At 42.8% G+C, this 20,060-nt stretch overlaps 1 protein-coding gene across 1 annotated transcript in view; it reads right to left on the minus strand.

Moving 5' to 3' along the window:
- ATP6V1H (ATPase H+ transporting V1 subunit H) overlaps window positions 1–20,060 on the minus strand; it is a 148,075-nt gene that overhangs the window by 90,917 nt on the left and 37,098 nt on the right. Inside the window, exons 4-5 of the mRNA XM_068234769.1 lie at window positions 17,312–17,423; window positions 11,623–11,712 (exon numbers count right to left, since the gene is read on the minus strand). Of these exons, the coding sequence (XP_068090870.1) occupies window positions 11,623–11,712; window positions 17,312–17,423 (202 nt within the window). The remainder of the gene's footprint in view (window positions 1–11,622; window positions 11,713–17,311; window positions 17,424–20,060) is intronic.

The raw sequence follows: 20,060 nt of genomic DNA on the forward strand, positions 1-20,060 counted from the left end.
GACCAGCATGGAAGAGTTGGCAGCCTTCCAGACACAGGCCGACAAGTCTGACAGGGGAAAGATACATTGATTTATTACAGAGACCGTGATAGTACAAAGTGCTGCAGTGAGCCAGAACAGATTAGAATAGGTTTAGGAACTTGTAGGATGGTTGAAAAAACGTAATTTTTGTTACAGAGTCACTTTAAATGCAGATATAGAGTTTGCCATAACAACATGCTGAGGTAAGATTTTCCAGATTTTAACCACTCTCACTGTGAATGACTTTCTTTCCTCCATACGAAGATCATGTTCCCTTGTCCGTGGTACAATCCAGGAGTTCTCATGGATTGGTCTGATGTGTACAGTATAATGTTAAAGCAAGAGCTTCCAAGTACCAACCTTATTATGATCTTGTATTTACTTGTTGTGCTATCAAGTCATTCCATAGCAAAACAATGCACTTTTACAAACTGACTCTTGGATTTTGATATATTTCTATTCCCTCTATTTATCCCATGGCTGAATGAACCTCTGTTAAATTTTATCTGTTGGGGGCTACACAGAGGGGCCTTCAGAGCGGAAGTGTGGGGAAGATGGAAAGCGTCATGGAGCACATCAATGAGAGGAGGCGGCTTAGGTAAGTTAAAGTGGATCCGAGATAAACTTTTACACATTGCATAATTGTGTTCCTTTCCTATTGTTTATAGGGCATTCCTCAAGCCAAATACTTTTTAGTTTTTGTTTTAATACTCTAATTCCCTATAAACTAAACAAGCATTGCCCACAGTTTTTCAGAGAGCCTTGGCAGTAGCAAGGGCTCATGGGAGCTCAGTCTGGGCAGGAGGAGGGGGGATTAGGTTTTTTTCACAGAAGATGCAGATATGTTTGCCGATTTGTAATGTTTACAAACAACATGGCTGCTGTCATTGTATAATCATATTCTATTGAAGCTGTTTGCAGCTAGATTTGCTATGTAAACTATCTAAACTTTAGATAAGATATATAGACAAGTTACTTGTTAGTTAGTTTTTAATCTCAGATCCGCTTTAACCTCCTCTGTGCGGTCTGCGTCCCTTGCTCTTCACAAAATCGATCTCACTCGTCCTTAATTGCCAGCTACAAGCACAAAATAAGTCTAATGGTTTTATATGCTTTCAAAACATCCTGACACTGGCACTGAACAAAAATACCAAATTGCAAGAGCTAAAATTTGGTGAGCCTTCACTTGACAATAACTAACATGTAACTTAAGAAATACTAAATTCTAAAGATGCATTGCTGGAAAAAAAAGTATTAAATATTGTGCTGCTCTGACAATACATGACCAGAAAAAATATACATGCTGTCTAATTTAAAATGGTTTACATTTTGAGTAAATATATAAAAATAAGAGTTACAAAGAATTTCAAAAAGCACACCATAAAATGCTTTTATATTATGTATAGTGCCTCTTAAGATTCTGCAAAGACTTTAAGGGGTCAAAACACGAAAGGTTAGATGGAAACGGATCTTAAAAGCATGAATTGCTGCTTTTGCAATTAAAGCAGGAATTGCTGGCATAATGACACTTGATCTTATGAATAAGAAGAACAAATCTGCCGTCAGATCTGACATCTGGTGTCAAGTGCAGAGTACAGAACACATCTCAAAACTGAGAACACTTACATGAAAGGAAAATTATAACACTGCGGAAAAACTGCACACAGAGGAAACGTCTGGAGAACAAAGCCCTTGATACACTGACATAACCATGGAGATTATACAGCTTATTTTATGCACTTGTGAGCACTAAAAGGTCTACCTCCAGAGCAAAAGCAGCGCAGTGATGTGATCCTGTTCATGTCCTCTCTTCATACTGGTTTTTAACTAGTTTGCGTTCCAAGGTTTTTACCCCTTAAAGTGGACCTGAACTCAGAACTCTTCTCTGCTCTAAAAGATACGCAACAGCATAATAACCTTTAAACAAAAATAAATTTCTCTTTACAGCTGATACAAATCCTAAAATATATCTGCACTGTTTCTACTACATGGAAGCAGACATATTGTTAAAGGGAACCTTAACTTCAAAAAAAAAAAAAAAAAAAAAAGTTTTACTTACCTGGGGCATCTACCAGCCCCCCTGCAGCCATCCTGTGCCCTTGCAGTCACTCATGGCTCCTCTGGTCCCCCGCTGCCAGCTAGTTTAGTTTTTGCCGGCATGCGTACGTTTTTTACGCATCCCTGCTGGTACAGGAAGCTATTACAGACATCAACAAGTACATTTTAACGTGTTACGGGTGTAATGCGTAAAATTTTACGCATTACCACCCGTAACGCATAAAATGTACATGTTGATGACGACAATAGCTTCCTGTACTGGCAGGGATGCGTAAAAACGTACGCATGGCGGCCGGCCGACTCCCAGTCGGCAAAAACAAAACTAGCTGGCAGTGGGGGACCAGAGGAGCCATGAGTGACTGCGAGGGCACAGGATTGCTGCAGGGGGCTGGTAGATGCCCCAGGTAAGTAAAACTCATTTTTTTTTTTTTTACAGTAAAGGTGGCCATACACTGGTCGATGTGCCATTAGATCGACCAGCTGACAGATCCCTATCTGATCGAATCTGATCAGATAGGGATCGTATGGCTGCCTTTACTGCAAACAGATTGTGAATCGATTTCAGCCTGAAACCGATCACAATCTGTTCAGCTGCTCCTGCCGCCTGTCCCCCCCCCCCGTATACATTACCTGAGGCTGGCTCCCGGGCGTCTTCTCTGCACTGCACCGCACTGCTGTTCTTGCTCCATCCCGGCGCTTCCTGTGTTACTCCGTGACCAGGAAGTTCAAATAGAGCGCCCTCTATTTCAACTTCCTGGTCACCGGAGTGACACAGGAAGTATAAGCGTACACTGGGACATGCGGAAATGCGGTGCAGCGAGGAGAAGAGGACCCCGGAGCCAGCTTCAGGTAATGTATACATGCTCGGATCGGGCCCGAATCGTACGCCGCAAGCGACGCGCTCCTACCGCCGGGCGATCGAGGGTAATTTCCCGCACGGCGCGATCGACGGTCCGATCCGATTTCGGGAGGGAATCGGATCGGCGGGTGCGTTTAGCGCAAACGATTGGCAGCAGATCCGATCCCAGGATCGGATCTGCTGTCGAAACGGCCGTGAATCGAGCCAGTGTATGGCCTGCTTTAAGGTTCCCTTCAACATCCTGTGCTTTCAAATGAGCTTATCTGCCATGGCAGTCATGTGACACATGGGAGAGATCAGATTACAATCTGAGATTAGACACAAATGAGGGGGAATTAGACAGGCTAAACTCTCTAAATACATTCATGGTACATTGCTCTAAGTTTTCCTTCTGTCCTGTGCAAGAATTCAGGTCCATTTTAAGGTTCCTGACATTTTTGACACTTTAGCTGTGTCTCTTGATACAGCAGTAAATGTTTCATTACTAATACCATTTTAGTGGTATATCTTTAGTTTTTTTTTCAGTATAATCTAGGCTTTCTTTGGGTAATATTTGTTTCCAAAATCAATTTAAGATGGAAAAATTAGGCCAAGCACGTGCGACGGCAAAACTGCATTTTTTTAAAGAGAACTCGAGGTGGGTTTTACAAATCCTATTAGCACACAGAGGCTGGGTCTGCATATAATGCCCAGCCTCTGTTGCTATATTATCTCCCCCCAGGCCCCCCTGAGCTCTGCTGTACCCCCAAACTAAACCACCGTGCTAGCGACACACAGCATGTTGCCAGAAGGCTGTTAACATGTATACTGTCATTCTCTCTGCTCCCCCGCCTCCTCTATGTCCGCTACCCGCCCGCGTCCCTTCCCACTGATTGGAGGGAAGGGACAGGATGCGGGCGACAGAGGAGAGAATGACAGTCTACATTTTAACATCCTTCTGGCGACACGCTGTGTGTCGCTAGCATGGTGGTTTAGTTTGGGGGTAAAGCAGAGCGCAGGGGGGCCTGGGGGGAGATAATATAGCAACAGAGGCTGGGCATTATATGCAGACCCAGCCTCTGTGTGCTAATAGGATTTGTAAAACCCACCTCGAGTTCTCTTTAATCTGGGATGTAGCTTCTACGTCTAGAACCTACAGTAGACTGCCCTCTCTGTTTCCATTCATCACGGGCTAAATCACCCCGAAATGCAGGCAACCATGCGCTGCGATTCAGTAGTGAATCGCAGCGCATGGCTGCCTGCATTTCGGGGTGCTTCAGCCCATGATCCCATTCAGTATAATGAATGGGATCACAAGCCCGCCCCACGCCGGGAGTGACGCACAGAGCCCCGTGCATGGAAACAAGCCCTACAGCAAGAAAGAGTATAACGTCGCCAGATGAGTTACCAAAGCGCCTCTAGTGCAGTCCATTCTAATGTGGGAGACAACTGCACCAGCTAATTTTCTGGCTGATATTTCTAACTCTCTTATCTCTCCCCCCCCCCCCCCCCCCCCCTCAACAAACATTTCTGATTGTCATTCTCATAGTCACATAGCAAAAGATATTCAAAATTGACAGAGATACAGAGATAAACCAGATACGTGGATATCTGCTATACTGGTCAAGAAATAAGATGACATTTTTTTGCAGTTCCTTAACAATAATCTCAAAAAAAACAACAACAAACAAACAAAAAAATCTAAAACCTATAGGCAGTATCAAAACTAACTACAATTTAGTACAGAATGCCCACTCTCCCCTCCATATACAAGGCAGCATGAATATTAAAGTGGACCTGAACTCTTGCACAGGACTGAAGGAAAACAAAGAGAAATGCACCCTATATGTATTTAGAGAGTTTAGCCTGTTTAATTTCCCCTCATTTGTGTCTAATCCCGCGTTGTAATTTCATCTCTCCCCGTGTCACATGACCAGGGCTGTGGAGTCGGAGTCGGGCAATTTTGGGTGCCTGGAGTCGGAGTCGGGAAAAAGATGCACCGACTCCGACTCCTAATGAATTTGTAACTAATTAAAATAGAAAATATGATAAAATGTTTTATTTCTCAGATAATAGTCATTAAAAATAATGTATATATATATACACAGTATATATACAGTAATAGCTGTGCTTAGTCCACAAAAATGAAATAAACCAATCAAAATTAGTTACTTGTGCTGCTTCAATAAAGCAGTCCCCGTATTTTTAAGGTCAGATATACATATCTGATTGTGACTGTATATATGATGTGTACACAGGAATCTCTTATATATACTAAATAACACCTATGCTGTAAGAATAAAGCCTGATGTGTAGCCGTGTCACTAATAGAGATGGTCAACGAGATAGAAATAATTCTGCATTGATGCTGATTTATGCAAATGTATGCAACTCCCTTTGCTGATGAAATCAAATAATTTGATATGTTGTTAAAATTTGGTTTGGAGACTACAAATTAAAGGGTAACTGAGACGGATGAAAAGTAAAGTTTTATACATACCTGGGGCTTCCTCCAGCCCCCTTCAGGCTAATCAGTCCCTCACTGTCCTCCACCACCCGGATCTTCTGCTATGAGTCCTGGTAATTCAGCCAGTCAGCGCTGTCCGGCCGCATGCCGCTCCCACAGCCAGGAACATTCTGCACCTGCGCAATAGTGTTGCGCAGGTCTAGTATGCTCCCGGCGGCGGAGTGTGTTCATGCGCACTACGCCCGACTGGCTCAAGTACCTGGACTCATAGCAGAAGATCCAGGTGGTGGTGGAGGACAACGAGGGACTGATTATCCTGAAGGCGGCTGGAGGAAGCCCCAGGTATGTATAAAAAACTTTAATTTCATCTGACTCAGGTTTACTTTGTTACACAGTAGTACTATACTCTACATATGCACTCCCCACAGAGCTGCAGGGAATCCACTGAGAATGCTGTGTACATTGAACACAGAGGTGTTGTCTGTTTACAAACTCCTCATTCCCCTGCAGAGTACCTGCACATCATTCTTACATGTACCCACACTTACATTGCCTAGGGCCTGATAGATGTTCTTTGTTCCGGTTTGTACCTTTTACAAGTGCTCTTACCAAGGACTAGTTTTAGTCTAAAGGGAATAAATATAGTAGTCTACATATCCTTCTCACTTCAGTTGTCTTGTAAAATTCCTAAGCGTTGGCAGTTAAGAGACGAATTTCATGTTACATACTGTTAATCAACAAAATTGTAATATGCAAATTAGAGGAGTCGGAGTCGAGGAGTCGGTGGAATCCTAAACTGAGGAGTCGGAGTCGGTGGATTTTTGGACCGACTCCACAGCCCTGCACATGACTGCCATGAAAGAGAAGGCAGATACGCTCATTTGAAAGCACAGGCTGTTAACAATATGGCTGCTGCTTCCATGAATCAGGAAGTAGGAAGGAACCGTGCAGATTTCTTTTAGGATTTGTATCAGTTGTAACAAAGAAATGTTTTTTTTGTTTAAAGGTTATTATGCAGTTGCTTGTGTTTTAGAGCTTTAAATCCTCTCAACACATGAGATTTAAATAAGGAACATAACACTTTGATGCAGGACAAGTCAGCTAAGGTTCACTGTGGATATATTCAAGTTATCATTTTTAGACATTTCAACACCTTACTTTTTTGCTTAAAATAAAGTGGTAGAATAAAGTTAAAGATGAACCCTAATCAAGAATTGAACTTCATCCCAATCAGTAGCTGACACCCCCTTTTACATGAGAAATGTATTCCTTTTCTCAAACAGGTCATCAGTGGGCTCTGTATGGCTGATTTTGTGGTGAAATCCCTCCCATAGTGTGATGTCAGCGCCTCACAGAACTGAGTTACTGACATCACACTGCGGGAGCCTTGTTGTGTTGTGGGAAATAACAGCTGTTTACAACTGTCAAAAAAGCAAGCAGCATCTCTTTCCAGTGACATCACCTGCCGGCAGTAAAAATGTCACCATGAGATAAATGTCAAAAAATAAATCAGGGAGAGGAAAGATTTTACAATGGGCAAACACTGACTAAATCATTTATACATAATTATTGTAAAAATTAAGCACTTTTTGTATTACATTATTTTCACTGGAGTTCCTCTTTAAATCATTTTATGCTTTAATTTTTTCTTTACATCATCATTACACAAACTGAGGAAGAAGAAATATGTGAACAAGCAAACTATAGATTATTGCCAATTTACATAATTGTCTTCCTCAAACTGATGAACTTCTGTAAAGCACTGGCAACCAGTACTGACCGTTTTAAAATGGTGCGCAAATGCCACGGACAGAGAAAAGTTAATTTTTACAGACACAAAGTCCTCAGTGTGTACAATGAATATAAATGAACCTTATAATCAAAGGACATCAGTCTAGTAAATTAGAATCTTAATTCCGCTTGCTTGTGTACAGATTAATTAAAAATGTCATCATCAGTCAAAGCGGTAAGGGCAAGGAAGCAGGCGCATTGTCCTGGCAATAATATAAATTAACATTCATGCTATATGGCCAAAGCGCAAGAAACAGGAGCTCATATCTATCTAACTAGCAAACAAAGGTCTGTTATAGATTAATTGGTCTGTAAACAAAAAGTATTCCAGTCCTAAAGCATTCACAAATGTTTTGTTAACGTGTAACTCTTTTCGGAAAACAAAAAGAATAGGTAAAAAAACTCTTACTATTCTAAGACAACATTGTCAGAAGGTGGCGCCACAATTTACGGCCAACTCTTATTTCATCATCTTTAGGTTCCAGCATGCTTAGTGGACTATGAAACAGCATTACCAGGTTGATACAGTCCACCCTCGGGACACCACCTTCTAAAAGCGCACCTAAAGGTGGCCACTAACAGTCCAATCGTTAGCGAAAAATTGTTCGAGCGATCAGAAATTCTGATCGGAAGTGAAATATTGTAATAAATCGTTCACTACACCATCAACGAACCAATCTTTGCTTCCTATCTATCACAATCAACAAGAAAATCCAAATTTTGGTCGACGAAAATTCATTCGGGCGACATTTTTTTCACTCGTTCATAATCGATTGTGTCCACCAATGGAGATTATTTACAACCAATCCGATCAGAACTTCTGATTGCTCAAACGATTTTTCGCTAGAAATTGGACCGTTAGTGGCCACCTTAAGAATCTTACAATATATTAGCTATACCTCCATTCAGTGATGTGTGATTTCTATCATGCATCAGTGAATGGAGGTATAGCTGGAGTATTTTAAGATTCTTAAAGGATACCCCAACTGAAATGTGACATAATGAGATAGACATGTGTATGTACAGTGCCTAGTACACAGATAACTATGCTGTGTTCCTTTTTTCATTTTTCTGCCTGAAAGAGTTAAATATAAGGTATGCAAGTGGCTGACTCAGTCCTGACTCAGACAGGAAGTGACTACAGTGTGACCCTCACTGATAAGAAATTCCAACTATAAAACACTTTCCTAGCAGAAAATGGCTTCTGAGAGCAAGAAAGAGGTAAAAAAGGGGAATTTCTTATCAGTGAGGGTCACACTGTCGTCACTTCCTGTCTGAGTCAGGACTGAGTCAGCCACTTACATACCTGATATTTAACTCTTTCAGGCAGAGAAAGAAAAAAAGGAACACAGCATAGTTATCTGTGTGCTGGGCACTGTACATACACATGTCTATCTCATTATTTCACATTTCAGTTGGGGTATCCTTTAAGTGTGCTTTTGGAAGGAGGTGCCTTGAGGGTGTAATCACTGTGTAGCAAAGTGGAATCTCTCTCACAATACTGATCTTTTCCCACAGACCCTAATTCCTAGCATGCAGCAGCTCATGAAGAAACAATACAATAGATGCCTGGTAAATATGCCAGTATCAATAACAGAAACATCCAAATCTCCAAAACTCTAGCATGGGAATAGGAGGCGTATAATACATGACTATCAAGCATGGTTGTTTGTGAAATTCTCAGTCTGAGTACTCTAGAATATCTGTAGAAGCAGCTGTGCAAAGTCTACAGGTGAAACTTGAAAAATTAGAATATTGTGCAAAAGTTCAATCATGTCAATAATTCTGAACCAGAATGAGACACCATTTAAAAGCTCATGGACCCTTTGAAGGTGTTTTGGATTCATTAGCCGGTTAGAGCCTGATACTTTTAGCATAGAATATTGAATCTTTTCACAATATTCTAATGGTCTGAGATAGGCCTGAACGATTTATTGTTTTTTGATCAAAATCGCGATCACGGAAAGAACAATTCCGTGATTGTGAAGGTGACGATTTCTCACGACTTCCCTGGCAACAGTGTACTTGTTCAGCCCGGCAGTCCATCTCCTGCTTGCCGCTCTGTAGCGGCGGCTTAGTAGCCCTCACCAGCTCTTTCCTAGTGGCCGCCTTTACCCCCTACGTCATCAGTGTCTTAATTTCTCCCTCCGCTTGCATAGCGCGTCATCGGTGGGCGGGCGGCTGCGGCAGGCACTCACTCTCGCTCCGCCCAGCACATCATCAGCTGGGTGGGCGGTGGAATCCGTCCACAGGCTCTCGCTCTGTTTCCCTCCGCCTAGCCTAGCGCATCATCAGCTGGGCAGGTGACAGGACTGTCACTAAAGAGTTTGGGCAGGCATATATCTACCAGCCATCCACCAGGCTAACATTTATCACCGCTCCGCCTCCTTTGCCACTCTACATCAGTGCAACTCTGCACATCACGCTGACACCCTGTGTGTGCCTCATCCATTCTGTATGTGTGCAGGATGATGTGTGCTGGGCAGTGGGCACTGTCCATTTGAGCTGAGGTGACTGTGAGCTGCACTGTGTGATGTGATGAATGGATTTGAAGAAAATTGTGAATCGAAATCGCAATTTCTGACAGAAATCGTGCAATTCAATCTTTTCCTAAAATCGTTCAGGCCTAATCTGAGATTTTGATTTTGGGGTTTTCATAAGCTGTAAGCCATAATCATCAAATTTGTAACAAATAAAGGCTTGAAATATCTTGCTTTGCATGTAATAAGTCTATTTCATACTTTAGTTTCACCTATTAAGTTGAATTACTGAAATAAATTAACTTCTGCCCGATATTCAAGTTTCCCCTGTACATGAGAAACAAAAATGTAACACATAACCGTTTGTTTGTAGTGCATGACAAAGTAGGAAGTGGATCCCTGTATGAAACACAGGACACTCACCCATTTGTACACCGGGGGTGTTATTTATGGGGGTGATAATACGGGGGGGCATATCTGGTTATCTATACTAGGGGGAACATCTGGCTACTTATACTGGGGGGAGGAAACACCTACCTAATACTGTGGGCGTATATGCTACCTATACTGGGGTGGACACAATTCGGAGGAGGGGGTGGGCAGGAGGGTACACTTTGAAATATCTGGTGCTGGAGAACCTTGACCGGCCCTGCCAGAGAAGCGTATGGGGTTGCCACTAGGCCACAAAGGAAGTCTGTATAAGGGAGGGGGACCACAGTTCAAATGGGAAAATATAATACAGTAAAATGTAATTATCGGGATATAGTGACAACTATTACATTAAAATATACAGTTTCAAGAGAAACGGAGGTGGTTCTTGGGGGAGGCAGATGGGACACAGAGGCATGTTCTTTGCCTCATGACATGCCTCTGTGTCCCCTCACCGGCACTCTCTGCCCCCCACACACACACACCGCCGTGCTATAGCTCCCCGAGATTGACAACATTATTTGTTGCCATCTCGGAGATAAACACAGAGAGGAATTCCCTGTTCAAAAATGCCTGCCAGGGGCATTCCTACAGGGTTTCCAGAGCTTTCCTACAGTGTTTCCATTGGGCAGCTCACTTCCTGGCCACGCCCCCTGCTGCTCCCCCACCTCCCTGCATGCTGTGAATGAGAGACAGTCTCTCATTCCAGCATTGTGACCTAGAGATTCATGAAAGTAAAAGTGGACCAGTGTGGCCCACTGGAGCGGTAGTTTTTGCGGCTACCTGATCCGCTCAGCACCCCCGGATCAGTTAGCCTACTTTTTTTTTGTTTAATGAGCCCACCTTGGGCTGTCTTTAACTACACCCACTTTTAAGACCACACCAACTACATAACATGATTAGTTAACCTTCCCCATTTGCCTTTTCTTCCTAATTTTTAGTTTTTAATTTTTTTCTCAATTCGAAGTGAAAAGTAAACACTGTAGCAAAAAGTCACCTTTATTTCAGAAACAAATATCATGGGAGAAATGGCCAAATCATTTTTTTTTTTATCTACAGTAGCACTTTTTATTTTTAAATTGGAATTGGTAAAAAAGGAGAAATTACACATTTGTTTCCTATATTTCCCATTGAAATGCTTAGAAAGCAAAATTGTTCTTTGGGAAGAAAAATGCTGCCCAATGAAAGTCTGGATTCTCTTGGGAAAAAATACATATAAAATGTAGGTGTCATAATTAGGGATAAAGTTATTGCTGATTAAATAGGGACATAGCTAAAATGTCAAAACTGCTCTGTTCCATAAGGGAGGAAACAAGGTCTAAATGCGAAGTGGTTAAAGAACCAAAATCTGTAAAGCACCTTTTACAAAAAAGAAAGAAAAAAATGCAGCAATTTTACATGGTTTTTGCAACTTTCTGTATTTCAATCAAAATATAAAAATATATGGAATGTGGCTTCAAGAACACTCTCTGCATATGTTGGTTTTACCGACATTTGCGGAATACATAAACAAATATGATATTGCTTGTCACTCTCACCTGCAGCATGTCATCCACCATGGTCAGAATATACTGCACTGTTTGCTCCTTTGAAATGTGACTCATTAAATTTATGAAGGTTTTAGCACACTAGAAATAGAAATAGATATTACAGTGAATTAAATTTCTCAGCAGTAAAATGTAATTAGTATCTTAAATTTAAAATAATCTGTACTGCATTACAAATATTAAATCACAAATAAAATAAAAATCCAGTAGATATTTATGGTCAAAAAGTTGCTATGTGACAACCTATGAGAACAGGCGTAATCCCTAAATGAGCCCCACAGAATTATGAGAATTGTACAGTGGAACGGTCAATATCACCAGGAAGAGTACTTCACTGCACCTATTTAGAAGAGCTACTTACAACAGGAACAGAAAAATTACACTTCCACGTGGCTCTTCACTCGGCTTGTTAAGACTAGTAGGGCTGAGACACTCAAGCAAATGAAATATTACAGTGGCTTGCAAAAGTATTCGGCCCCCTTGAAGTTTTCCACATTTTGTCACATTACTGCTACAAACATGAAACAATTTTATTGGAATTCCACGTGAAAGACCAGTATAAAGTAGTGTACAGGTGAGAAGTGGAACGAAAATCATGCAAATCAATAACTGCAAAGTGGGGTGTGCGTAATTATTCAGCCCCGAGTCAATACTTTGTAGAACCACCTTTTGCTGCAATTACAGCTGCCTTGCCCATTCTTCTTTGCAAAACAGCTCCAGCTCAGTCAGATTAGATGGACAGCGTTTGTGAACAACAGTTTTCAGATCTTGCCACAGATTCTCGATTGGATTTAGATCTGGACTTTGACTGGGCCATTCTAACACATAGATAGGTTTTGTTTTAAAGCATTCCATTGTTGCCCTGGCTTTATCTTTAGGGTCGTTGTCCTGCTGGAAGGTGAACCTCCGCCCCAGTCTCAATTCTTTTGCAGACTCTAAGAGGTTTTCTTCCAAGATTGCCCTATATTTGGCTCCATCCATCTTCCCATCAACTTTGACCAGCTTCCCTGTCCCTGCTGAAGTGAAGCAACCCCAGAGCATGATGCTGCCACCACCATATTTGACAGTGGGGATGGTGTGTTCTGAGTGATGTGCAGTGTTCGTTTTCTGCCACACATAGCGTTTTGCATTTTGGTCCAAAAGTTCCATTTTGGTCTCATCTGACCAGAGCACCTTCTTCCACATGTTTGCTGTGTCCCCCACATGGCTTGTGGCAAACTGAAAACGGGATTTCTTATGCTTTTCTGTTAACAATGGCTTTCTTCTTGCCACTCTTCCATAAGAGCCAACTTTGTGCAGTGCACAGCTAATAGTTGTCCTATGGACAGATTCCCCCACCTGAGCTGTAGATCTCTGCAGCTCGTCCAGAGTCACCATGGGCCTCCTGACTGCATTTCTGATCAGCGCACTCCTTATTCGGCCTGTGAGTTTAGGTGGACGGCCTTGTCTTGGTAGGTTTACAGTTGTGCCATACTCCTTCAATTTCTGAATAATCGCTTGAACAGTGCTCCGTGGGATGTTCAAGGCTTTGGAAATCTTTTTGTAGCCTAAGCCTGCTTTAAATTTCTCAATAACTTTATCCCTGACCTGTCTGGTGTGTTTTTTGGACTTCATGGTGTTGTTTCCAATATTCTCTTAGACAACCTCTGAGGCCGTCACAGAGCCTCTGTAGTTGTACTGACATTAGATTACACACAGGTGCACTCTATTTAGTCATTAGCACCCATCAGGCAATGTCTAGGGGCAACTGACTGCACTCAGACCAAAGGGGGCTGAATAATTACGCACACCCCATTTTGCAGTTATTGATTTGTAAAAAATGTTTGGAATCATGTATGATTTTCATTCCACTTCTCACGTGTACACCACTTTGTATTGGTCTTTCCCGTGGAATTCCAATAAAATTGATTCATGTTTGTGGCAGTAATGTGACAAAATGTGGAAAACTTCAAGGGGGCCGAATACTTTTGCAAGTCACACTGTACATAGAATTAGGTAAACTGGCTATTTTCATCTGATTTTCTGTTTAAAATGTTTCTCTGATAATCTCTTTCTTCTTGAGGCAAACAAGAATATACTACTACTAGTAGTAGTTTCTGTATTGGCTGGACGTGTTACAGTGAGTCTTTAACCTACCCGGCATTTAATTTATGCAAGATTCTTGTACCAAAAGAGGTACAATATTTTTTTTAAAGAGACTCTGAAGCCTCCTAAAATTGCACTTTTTATTTAGCAGTTACCTTCAGCTGTATAACACAAGCTAAAATGCTGCATTCCCCGCGGCAGATCACTAGATTTAAACTCCCCAAATCTTGGGGCAAAAATCCACGACTTTCAGAGTCGTGGATTCTACTGCCCAGGGTGGTAAAGCTTTGAGCTGCAGCTCTGCCTCCATTCATGTCAATCCCCGCGGATCTCCGCCTCTACCCCGCCCCTCTCAGTGAAGGAAAAATGAGAGGGACGGAGAGAGGCGGCGATCAGCGGGTATTGACATGCACGGAGGCAGAGCTGCAGCCCAAAGCTCTGCCTGTATGAGGAAGTGCTCCCTATATTTAGCCCAGGGGATTTGAGGGGTTTAAATGTAGCGATCTGCCACGGGGATGCAGCGTTTTAGCTTGTGTTATAATGCTGAAGACAACTGTTAGATAAAAAGTGAAATTTTAAGAGACTTCAGAGTCTCTTTAAGTGTTACTTTATATTGTAAGAATTTTTTGGAGCCCACTGGCAAGTTGTGGCCTTGCAAGCTGTCCGCAAGCATGCATACAATATTAAAATGTTTTTTCAGGTTTTTTGTTTTTTTAATTTTTATAAACATTTTTCTTACTTTAAAGAGACTCTGTAACATTAAAAAGATCCCCTGGGGGGTACTCACCTCGGGTGGGGGAAGCCTCCGGATCCTAATGAGGCTTCCCACGCCGTCCTCTGTCCCACGGGGGTCTCGCCGCAGCCCTCTGAACAGCCGGCGACTGTGCCGACTGTCAGTTCAATATTTACCTTTGCTGGCTCCAGCGGGGGCGCTGTGGCGGCTTTCCGTTCCGAACTACACGGAAATACCCGATCTCATTCGGGTCCGCTCTACTGCGCAGGCGCAGGAAACTTGCGCCTGCGCAGTAGAGCAGATCCGACGGCGATCGGGTATTTCCGTGTAGTTCGGAGCCGACAGCCGTCAGAGCGCCTGCGCAGGAGCCAGGAAGGTAAATATTGACGTCACCGCTGCCCGGACTCCACGGAGGGCTGCAGCGAGACCCCTGACGGATGGAGGACGGCGTGGGAAGCCTCATTAGGATCCGGAGGCTTCCCCCACCCGAGGTGAGTACCCCCCAGGGGATCTTTTCATGTTACAGTTCCTCTTTAAAGCGGAATATAAGCCAGCACTTCATCTTTGCACTAAATCATTATTTATAGCACATATATATATATATATATATATATATATATATATATATATATATATATATATATATATATATATATATATATATATATATGCAACCAGCATTTTTTTTTTTACTAGACCAGAATTGGAAGGGTTACATACACAGCTTGAAAGTTCAGTGTAGTGAAATGTGGACGCATCCAAACTTGTAGATTATGTTATCTTGTGTTTACTTAAATGTATCAAGTGAGGAATGTGACACATTCTCTGACTGTGGAGAAACTGCTCAACACAGACAGTCAAAGCATGTCAGCTTGAATTAATGAATGAATAAAACCAGTTATTAATAACATGCAAAGTCAGCTCACAAAGCAAAAAACTGTACTTTTGGGAACCTATAACTTCTAAATGAATAATAATACTTATGAACAAATGCAAATATGATAACCGTATGGCATATAAAAAGTAGGAAAACACGTTTTTATTGAATATTATGTCAGGGTTTTAAACCGCTTTAATGTTTGCGGTTATGGGCATTAGTGCGCTTTTTTGTTTTATTCTTTTAGACTCAATTTTTTTATATTGGATAAAATACAGATGTTTGTATTGCATCCAATACAGAAATAGGAACTTGCGTCATCAGAGGAACATATTGGGGGACATGTGATCACCGAGGGAAGCAACGAACGCGGAAAAATGGAGACTGCTGCCAGGGATGGTCGAGAAGACATCGGAAATGTGCTCACAGGGAAGCGGCGAGGCTTCTGCATTCCAGCGACACAGCAGGTTAGTATTTGTAACTGCTGGACGAGCCTGACTCATCCTTACTGTTACTAGCTATTTTTTTTTTTTTTTTTATGGACGAGTCAGGCTCAGCCTTAATGCTAGGAAGGTTAATGTGTTGCAGGAGTGGCACCCTTGAGGAACCACATGCTTGGGGTGCTCCTTGCTATGTACCCTGTTCCAGGTGTGGCGCTTCCAAGTCCCACAGTGCTGCATACCTTTGCAGTTGGACAAAATCTGCGAGGTGGCAGCACATTTTTTCTTTGGGGAGGGGGGGGGGGGAAGCGGGAGGTGTGCACAACTCCCTGTAAATGGCCATGTTTGGAAGGGGGTGGGGTGGGGCAGGGACATGTTTCCTGTTTTCCTCCCCCCGGTAGCAGCTGTGGCGCTTCTGAGCAGTCAGAGTGCTCAGGAACCTGCTTGCGCTGCTCCCCTTTTAGGAGGCATGGGGGGACCTACTTGAGGCATCACAGTTATGATAAAAATGGACTTAACCCCACAGGACATAGCAGTGCGGTATAGGTAGTTCAACACCCTGCATATTCTGGCAAGCAGTCAGTATGAGTCAGGTGCTGCTTGGTTGAGCATACACTGAGCGGCTCACAGTGGTGTCTAGTTTAGAGTCTGTCAAATTATGTTCTGTTTACAAGCAGAAAAGCATTTGACAACCATCAGTGGCGTTTCCAGACCTTCAGTTGTTGTGTAACATTTTAATTCCCCCCAATGGGACACAGAATCGTTGAGTATAGCATAAAAAGATGAAAGAGGATGACAGAATAGAGCACAGCATTTCAGCGGACAATGTTAAAAAAACACTGTTTGTTCATTTGACTGCACTTGAGCGTTGAACGTCATGACCATTGTTTATCCCTGTGTGAACTGGCTCTAAACCTCACTCATTTATGGGTGCCTTACCATCTGCCGGGGATTTCAGCAGTAAGCAATTCCCAAGCTGTCCCAACCAGTGGCAATTACAACCCTGGAAGGGACCCTGAGCAGGACCCAAAAATGCCATAATGAATTTACCTGGAGCTTACGCCAGCCCCTCGTAGTCCGTGAGGTTCTTCGTCGTCCTCTGGGCTCCCTCCATTCTTCTGCCAATGGCTCCATTAGCTGTGCAACTTCGCTAGGAGTCGCACACAACTACGCATGTGTGGCTCCTCCACGCGGCAGTCATCATGAGCTTTCTGCACAAGTTCAGTTCTCAAAACAATGAACTGCGCGTGTGCAGAACACTCAAGGCAACAGACACGTAAGGGAGACGGGCGCGCGGAGAGGCCGCCATACGCAGTTGTGCACGACTCCTGGTGAAGCTGCACAGCTAACAGAGCCATTGGCAAAAGAATGTAGGTAGCCCAGAGGACGCTGTGGGACTATGAGGGGCTGGAGGAAGCCCCATCTAAGTTCATTAAGGCATGAGGTTACTGTATGCCTTATATTACAGAGCAGCTAAACATTATATACACAACCTACTGTACAAGTCCAAAAACAGGGAATAGTAGCTGAGCAATTTGATTATACCTGAGTGCGAGTGCTTTCAATGGTTAGTATTGCTTTCTTCTCTTCAGCATTGGATTTGGATTTCTCAAACTTCAAGATAAATTCACAGTCTTCTCCAGAAATCATCTGACCCCTGAAATTAAATAGTAGAAGAATAACACTAAGTATAAAGAAGTCACTGTGGAGTAAGTGATATGTTCAGACAGCTAGACACAGAATATAGGTTTCTGTGTGACTTCTTGGAATTGCTACATTGAAGTCACTTCATATGCAGCATAATGTCTATGTCTACCAGCATCAAAGCCGGGAATCAGTGAGCATGCACGATGCATTATTCAATATGTACACCAGAGCTTCCTCTGATCTTGGCAGCAATGTTAGTATTACAAGCCACAAGTCGTGAAAATTCACACCTGCAGGAACTCGAGAGCAAAGACCACAGAGATTTTTTAGTTAAAGGGAAATTTGTTATAAAAATGGCATAAACAGTTTAGAGCAGCAGTCAATTTACATTATAAAAAAATTACTTTTTGTATTTAAAGTTTGCATCCATTCAAAACTGACAGGCAGCTCAAAACCTGGGACAACAGTACTCCATTTGAAAAAAATATAAATATATATTTTTTATTATATAGGAGAAAATATATAATATTTCTCCTATATAATAAAAGCCCTGTACCAGTATCCTGGTGTGCCTGGTACATGCGCGGAATGCGGGCGGACTTCAGACAGCGCAGGGGGAAAATCAGTACCAGAACAAGCATGCCCGATTCGACCGATCAAGCAATCTGGAGAATCTCCGGAAAAACGAAAAGCAAAAAAACAACTTCCCATACCAAAAAAAAAAAAAAAAAAAAAAAAAAAAAAAAAATAGATCTTGAACACTTGAGGGTTTGCTGAGGCATAACAATGATCAGGCTTGATAAAGCAAGGGTGCTCCCCATGAAACGTGTTGCAAATAAATCATTTTATCACAGCCTAGCTCATTATTGTGGGTAACTCAGTTTTGCTCAGAAAAGTTTTTATTCACCTACTGCAATCACAGCCAGGGATCCAGGGATCCAAGCTCATACCGGCCGAGCGCAAATACACACATGCCCACAGCGTGCAACGGCTGACAGTCTGGATTACCACCCAAGACACCATGGAAGCCTGTGCAAGACAGCTTAATGAAACATTAAGATGCTCAAAGATGCAGCATGCGGAAACAAAGTGCTGCTTTGTCTTCACTTCAAATAAAAACGGCAGCAAATCAGTTCTTCCATGAGGTCCAAAGCTATTAGTTTCCTCATCTTTAATTACATGAAAACCATTCAATCTCCTAAACCACTAGTTGGTGCAAAGGGAGAGGGAAACACATGCTTTACCATCACCATAATGGAAATCTCATGGCCCTACACCAGTGATCTGCAACTACAGTTCTCAAGGGCCAAGGTCCTCACACATTTTTAGAACAGCTCATTTGAATTGATAGGACTGAATCAAGAAAGGCGAGATTCAACCAGTAGAACGTTTCTCTATTTCTTTGTCCATCCTAAGCACTGGCATATGGCCCCCAGGGACTGGAGTTGTACATCACTGCCTTACACCCAGTTGTGGGTGGAGGACTAGAAGCTCTCTAATGAGCAGCTTCCTGCTATTGCGCAGATACAGCCGTACTTACGGGCTTGTGCAAGAAGGGGAGCTAACTAAAAAGTGTCCTGGCAATTGGCAGTGGGGTCAAGGGGAACACAGTTAGCCTCTCGACCATCCAGAGGCTTCCCTCTTCTTAGGCAAGTCTCGCTCTCTCTCTTTTTTTATGACAGATCAGATTGTATTAACCTATTAGCAGCCCTGCATGCATTATCTCCAGATTGTTACAGGGGCAGGGCATCTTCAAATGGCATATATTGTTTAGCTGCCTAATGCAGCAATGCAGAGCTGCGCAGGGAGCTTCTTTATATTTACCTGTTCTGGGTGGCTGGATCAGCCTCTCCTCTTCATCCACTGTCGACGCAGCACTCCCCGGCATCCTCTTCGGAGTTCTGATCACATGATATGACGTGATTGTAATCCAGAGATGGAGTCAGCATTGCAATGCCGCTGGGTGGTGGAAGAAGGGTGATAAAAGAGACTCCTCCATCCCCCCCCCCCCCCCCCTACCTCTGAGTGGACAGGTAAATATAAAAAAAGCTCCCTGCACAGCTCTGCATAGCCTGCCAGGCTGGGGAAGGCACATTTCCCAAGTGGCAAAATAAATAAATAAATAAAAAGAGCCCTGCAGCGCACATATAGCTTTGCTATATGTGGCTGCTAATGGGATAAGTGGTTGGCTGGAAAGTAACAGAAGTAGCTAGAGGGGGTGGCTGGATGGTGTAATGGTTAAGGGCTCTGCCTCTGACACAGGAGACCTGGGTTCAAATCTCGGCTCTGCCTGAACAGTAAGCCAGCACCTATTCAGCAGGAGACCTTAGGCACGTCTCCCAAACACTGCTACTGCCTATAGAGCGCATCCTAGTGGCTGCAGCTCTGGCGCTTTGAGTCCGCCGAGAGAAAAGCGCGATATAAGTGTTTGTCTTTGTCTTTTTAGAGGCTATGGGCTCTATTCCGTAAGGGCAGGTCAGTAAAATACCTCATTCGGTATTTTACACTTTTTTTTTTTCAAATTCACTAAATATTGTTCGCATGAGGCAGAAGATCGGTAATTTACCAAACAAGCATGCTTCAATTTAAGTCCTGCTTGTTAAGTGTCACTTACCAGCTGTGCAGCAGGTCAGCGGTGAGGCTGGGA

The sequence above is a fragment of the Hyperolius riggenbachi genome, chromosome 5, assembly GCF_040937935.1.
Source record: "Hyperolius riggenbachi isolate aHypRig1 chromosome 5, aHypRig1.pri, whole genome shotgun sequence".
Lineage (NCBI taxonomy): Eukaryota > Metazoa > Chordata > Amphibia > Anura > Hyperoliidae > Hyperolius > Hyperolius riggenbachi.